The following is a 6,535-nucleotide window of genomic DNA, read 5'->3' as shown; positions in this document are numbered from 1 at the left end:
ACGCAGTGTCATTCTATTCATTAGGTGAAGAAAAAGCTCCTACCATATTTCATAGCAAAAAAAAACATGGTTTCACCAATTTTTTGCTCTTGCTTTTGTCTTATCTAACCCAAAAAGATGTCAAGAGACTTAACATGCCTGAAAATCTAAAATTGTAAAGGAATTGGGAATATTCTAACCTTTTGGGGTAGAAATATTAGATTCCATATCAAATCATCAAAATAATTACTTAGCATAAGAAAATTAAAACATCTGAGCCAAAACAATATCCATACCAAATCGAAAGAAACATCAAAACAAAAACTCCCATCACATGAAAAGTTACAATTTGAATTCTACTTTGATGTATTAGATCATGACCCTCTCCAATAAAATGTTGATCTATACTCCTAAGGCTTTCTGTTTCTAGGTAACCCTTGGAGTCAAAAACCAAGTATAAAAATTATAAATAAAATGTGCAGCTAAGATTACCTGTGGCTGCTATATATGATTGTGGACAGACAGAACGTACATACATCTCAAAATCGGAAGCATGTAAACTAAACTTCAATGTTCAACTTTTCATAGTTTGTTGCTTCCACCAGCAAAGATGGTTAAAAATCTGTCCTGGATAAATCTATAATGTCTTAAGTTCCAGTCTTTAACTCCCCAAAAGCAATGATGATTAATATTCAAATCTAGAGAAAGATTCATTGATACTGAAAATTGCCACAGTGAAGACCCAAAAATTTGTCAAACTTCTACATTCTCGATGTAGCTCTTATTCTGACAAACGTTCACTTGCTGTTTTTTTTCTTTTTTGCTGCCTTTTTTGGGGTTAAGATAGAACAGCGTGATTTCTGTGTCTGATGTCCAAAAACATTCCTCAGTCCATCCTCTGCTTCGTCATCATCACTGTCAATGTCCTCCGGAGTATGCCTATTCTGATATGCTCTTCGCTGCAAAAGAAAGACGTTGAAGTAGTAGCTAACTAAATCTGCTCTGCTCTTTTTAGGAAAGGATCTAAAAATATGATCCCAAAAATAATATCCCTCTGGCAGAGGGTTTGGTCCCACCACATCCTTGAATCTCTTCTCTTCTTCCTTGGTCCACAAAAGCCTAACTTCTTCACCTACCTTATCAAATTTCCACAGGTAAAAAGCTGCACCCAATTCCAGCTTCACTTTGGCCCTCTTTTCAGCAATGTGGAACCTTACACACTCAGCAGAACCTGTAATTGAGCACCCACAAGAATCTTGTCTTCCCTTTCCTATGGGGTCCCTTTCAATAATAAGTCTTGAATTTCCTTTTTTCGATGGCCATATTTGGGTACCCAACCACTTAGAATCATTTTCAGGTGTTATGCCTGTCCATTCTGGTACTTCAGCTTGGTGACTTGGCCCAACAGGTATGCACACTTCAGGAGATCCATCAATACCTGAGACAACCAACTGTTTCTCACAACGATCTCTAGTATGAGGGCATTGTGTTCTGCCCAAATCTCTGCTTCCTCTAGATGAATCTGAAGGGCTTCTTGCAGCTGCTGTACCTTTTGCCAATAAATGCCTCTTGTCACATCTTAACCTTTCTCTAAGATTGTAACTTCCCCCACTATGATCATCATACATGAAAGGGATCATCCTCTGATTCTACAAAATGAAAGAAGGTTTTTCTTTTAACGTGACATACCACAATGATATTCGTAATTTTGTTTTAATGAAATATAGAAGAGCTTGTTTGGGAAAGAGTTTTACTGTATAGAAATAGTTTTGTTAAAAAAAAGTATTTCACGTTTAATTTTGACATGTTAGGCAAACCTGATTAAGGTATAAAAACTGGCTGGGGGAAAAGAGGATTTTAGCTATGTTTTAAAATTTGAACAGTCATTGAATCAGTGAAGGCACCGGATCACCGGTCCAACCACAGTCAGATAAGTTTTAATTAAATATATACTTATTTAAAAAACATATTCAATAGTAAAGCAATAAACTAGCATACTAATTAAATCATATGCATTCATCATAAACAACATGACCACATATTTAAGTTCAATTAACAATAAAGGAAACATTCATAGGTTCATAACACTAAGAAGTACACATTATACAACTTTAATCATAACAAAATATTTAACTTGAAATGTTCAACAATTGACAATAATATCCATTACCAACATGTAGATATACAAAATAGAGTAATAAATAACAATCAATCATTATCAAAACATTAATTAAGGTAGAATTCCTCAAATGCGAATATATTGATTAAGTTTCCTGTAAAAACAACACAGGATCAGTTCAAACCATAGACATTATACAAGTTTATTCACCAGTTTATGATCCAAAAAAGCATGCAGTTATTTGTATATTTAAGAACCTATTTATAGATGGAAATCAGTGCTATCCTATGTGGTTAAACCAGGGTAGCGGAGCAGACCAGCCGACCGAAAAATGCTGTAGATAGATAGCAGATAGTGGGACGGGGCTATAGGGGAACAATATGTGTAATTTGCACTATAAATACAATGCTCGAAGGTGTTATATCAACGACAGATAGCCATCCATGGTGGTTTTCCAAAAATCCTCCATACAATGTAGTTAATGGCATTGGGAACATATAGGGGAAGGCACATCCAGGCTGGCAGGATACATTAAAAAGTAAAATGTATATAGTATAAAATAAAATCAAATCAAAAAATCTCTAGTATATATCAATATAACAGCATTACAATAAGCAATAACTTTAGGAAAAATAAAATTATAGTCTAGGATATCAATAAATAAGTTGAAACAAACAAAAAATTAGGAACCAAGCAGGCAGAATAGAACAAGAAAGAAAATTAAAACAAAGAAGGCAGAACAGAAAGCAGAGGAAGTCAAAGAATAGAGGTGGTAGACAAGGGTTGGGTTGTTGCCAATGCTTGGTGTTGCCATAAATGGAAAGAGAGAAGACAAAAGTGAGAAAAACTGAAAATTGAGAGAGGCTGGAAAACTTGTGTTAGGTTTTGGGTAAGTCCCAAATTACCTGCAGTGCCTGTCATGGACTCATGGCCATGGCGGCCGACAAGGGCAAAAGACAGAAGCTGTCAAAAACCATTATAAAGCATATTGCAAATGGTGCTTTCCAAAAACAAAATCCGTCACCGCAATCCACCATCTAACAACAAGATGGTAACTAATAACAAGTGAGAATCCAAAATGGTAACTTATCTATATACTTCTTATTAGATTAACTAATATCAAGTGAGCACTCTGACAATAATTTAATCTGCAATTTGGGATATTCCCACTCAGAAATGGCGCAAAATCCATTTAATGCATTCAATACTTTCAAAAATAATAAGGAAACTAAATAAAGTCAGTGATACTCTTCTTACAAACATGCTTGAGGGTTTCTCTATTTTTTTCTTCAAGCAAGAAAAATGACTATTTGCATCACATAAGAAAGTAATTGACTCCTCTTTCTAGCTATTCACCTATCTTTATTTAGAAATGAGTGATGATTTTACCAAGTAATTCAAACAAAACCCTTAATCATTAAGTACTTTAGCAAACCACAAAATTCTTTTCTCTTTTCAGGGAGGGAAGCAGATACAGCAGCCTATAAATGTTGGGAATCAGAAGGGAATGGAAATCCAGAGTAACAAGTGCACACGAACATTATATATTAATTCGTTCAGAAATACTCCAGAAAAGGAATAATCACAAGTGTCATGTATGTAAACAAATAAGTCTAATCGCAAATCAGGTAAAAACAAGTAAAAAATATGCACATTTAAAGAAAAAATTAACAAAAAAATACTTATTGAGAATATTAATTTTTGTGCATGCAGCAGCAACGCAGGTGACAAAAAATTAATTTCTGGTTAGCAGACTTCACTGAATAGCATGCAATTTTTTAAATTACCTTCCAATTTTGTTGTTCAGTGCTTGAATCAAAACGTCTTTTAAAAAATACAGCATCCCGAAAGGACAAAACCTGCTTCCAGACTTCCTGATTGCTACAAGATTTCCACTTGGACTTATCAGGTAATGAGCCAACTACAGGATCACCAGGATTCTTCGCAACTCTAGTAACCCAACCAAGCAAACCCATCATAGACTCTCTCTTTCTCTTACGATCAGAAGTGATTCCATCCCCACTAGATGCATCCAACACCAAGCCACCATCACACTTCTCACCTCCACTCAACAATCCCACCATGCTATTCTCAGCATCAGACAAATCAACCCCCACCCCCAGCTTAGAAGACACTTTCGCTAAAACCTTTCCAGTTGCCTTCATCCCATCATTATGTAAGTCTCCCAGAACATAGTCATTCATCATACAGTCCGTCATTTCTGCACCATGATTTCCTAGACTCCAAACTTTCCTCCCATCCTTCTCATCATCATCAAAATCGCCCTTTGAGTCGTTCACTTCCTCGTTCTCGGCATAACCTGACAACAGCCCTTTAACCTCATCCTGCAACTCCATCAACCGCTTCCCGAATTTATCCCTATCATCCACCAACCCACACTCAGCCACCTTACTGTCAGCAACCTTCTTCAACCACGCATCCAATGCACTCAAATACTTACTATAAACAAGCTTCAACGATGTACCCACACTCAAATCCAACTCCTCCGCAACTGAACTCCACAGCTTACTCTGGCAAACAACATCGTATCCGCCTTTCCCTTTTACCACCATGAACAGCTTATACAAATCAACATTACTACCATTACCCAGCATTGGCAGAAAGGGAAGAGAATGAACACAGATCTCAGTCCACAACTTGTAAAGTAACACCTAGAAACGATGCCGAATCTCGAAGTACGACGCTTAAACCACACCACTATCCGTTTCTACAAGAACACGGTCACTATCCAGTACCATAGATTTTCGATTCAAACCCTAGAAAAAACAAATAATCACACTCCAAATCAACCATTTTTTCGGATGTTGAATATATTTTTTGATTTTTTAGGAAATATAATCGATAAAACTGGAAATGGAAATCGGAATTTGAACCGATTGAAGTCTGAAAATCGAGTTTGGGCGGGAAAAGTGGGAAAGAAATCGAATGGTTAGGGTTTTATTTTTTTCTCGGGAGGGGAGAGAGCAAGCTCAGAGAGATTACTTGCTCCGCCACCTTTATATTATGCGTAAAGAAATTGTTATATATCCCGCGCATTCTCTCTCTAGAATATTGAAGTTAATTGCAGAGCGATAAGTGGCAGGGGGTGAAATTCAAGTTTTGAACAGGTGCAGACCCACTTCTTCAAAATCTCAATTTTCTCTGTAAGTAGTAAAAGGGAAATGAGTAAAATAAATAATGGAAAGACAGAAGTACCAGATTTAAGTGAGGAGAAATATTAGAGAAAGGAAGGTTTCCAATGGACCCTCTAATTGTGATGACCTCCTTGACCCATCTAGCTATTGTATTTCCTCATCTCCATGACTTTGTTTTATTCAATTTTCCCTATATTTTGTTTTGGGAGATATATTTTAAAGAGAGACTCAAATGGAGATTTGTTAGGGTTTCACTTGAGAGAATTGGTCACTCTCCTTATATATATTGGTCAATCCACTAACCCTAGTTAGATTTTAACTCACATGAATGATTGAGTTGGTGTTTGGATTTGTGTATTGTTGTTTGATATGATATTTTTATTAAGAAAATGGGGGAATTTAGTGGAAGGGATATTTTAATGGCAAATGACCAATGTGATTTTGACATGGGGTATATTTTTAAGAGTAAATTATTTTGATATTTGATAAGCTTCAGTAAATAATACAAATTACTCTTCTATTTTTTCAAATCTACATATATCAATTTTAATTTTTTTTACATACATTACACTCACTTCCCAAGAAGGAGAGATAAATATAAATTCTAAAACAAAAAATAGCAATAAATGTAATTAAGTTAAACAAGATATGGTATATTATGAAGATAAGTCCAAATAGTATAAGAGTCAATGATTATTCATTATTTTTGTTCTGTTACAAGCTGCATTAACAGTTTGAATGGGGTGTTTAAATCATTTTTATATTGTATTGTAATGAACCAAAATTAATAAAAATGTATTGATTCTTATATTATTTGGACTTGTCTCCACAAAATATCATATTTTATTTAACTTAAATTAAATTAATCACTCTTTTTTGTTTAAGAATTTACACTTATTTCTCATCTAGGATTAGTGAGTGTAATGTATGTATAAAATTATTGGTGGTTTATGCAGTTTTAAAAAATGGACCGTGATTTATGTAATTTCACTAAAACTCATGAGGTGTCAATATAATTCACTCTATTTTTAGTAGGGTAATATCTATTCAAAATTATTAATGTCAGAATTTATATACAATTATTATATCAGTCATTTATATTTCTTATATCTAAAAGTCAATAATATAATATGAATAATGATTAATGCATTGATAATTTTATAATCAAAATATGCTTGCATTAGATTCGAGTTTAACTTATGGGATAGCGAGAAGAATTTCATTATAGTGTGGACGTTTCATACTTAGATATGATGGCCTGTTATATATATATATATATATA

At 34.4% G+C, this 6,535-nt stretch overlaps 1 protein-coding gene across 2 annotated transcripts; it reads right to left on the bottom strand.

Annotated features, from left to right (window-relative positions):
- Positions 1 to 213: 213 nt before the first annotated feature.
- Positions 214 to 5,489, bottom strand: LOC109338114 (AT-rich interactive domain-containing protein 1-like). 2 transcript variants are annotated; one of them, XM_019575257.1, is made up of 3 exons: positions 5,315 to 5,489; positions 3,886 to 4,875; positions 777 to 1,628 (listed from the first exon to the last, which is right to left on the bottom strand). In XM_019575257.1, exons 2-3 carry the CDS (start codon positions 4,711 to 4,713, stop codon positions 777 to 779), a joined length of 1,680 nt encoding a protein of 559 aa, XP_019430802.1. In that variant the 5' UTR covers positions 4,714 to 4,875; positions 5,315 to 5,489. The 2 variants fall into 2 exon arrangements, with proteins under 2 accessions (XP_019430801.1, XP_019430802.1); XM_019575256.1 differs by having other exon boundaries at positions 214 to 1,628; positions 3,886 to 5,488.
- Between the last annotated feature and the right edge of the window lie 1,046 nt (positions 5,490 to 6,535).

This window comes from Lupinus angustifolius, unplaced genomic scaffold (genome assembly GCF_001865875.1).
Source record: "Lupinus angustifolius cultivar Tanjil unplaced genomic scaffold, LupAngTanjil_v1.0 Scaffold_17_127, whole genome shotgun sequence".
NCBI lineage: Eukaryota > Viridiplantae > Streptophyta > Magnoliopsida > Fabales > Fabaceae > Lupinus > Lupinus angustifolius.
This window is presented reverse-complemented; position numbering and strand designations above follow the sequence as displayed.

Bases quoted from the DNA above. Each gene is read 5' to 3' on its own strand.
- LOC109338114 (XM_019575257.1), bottom strand. From the start codon at position 4,713: ATGCTGGGTAATGGTAGTAATGTTGATTTGTATAAGCTGTTCATGGTG. The intron at 1,629-3,885 runs GTAATTTAAAAA...TTCATTTTGTAG, and splicing joins CTGAACAACAAAATTGGAAG to AATCAGAGGATGATCCCTTT.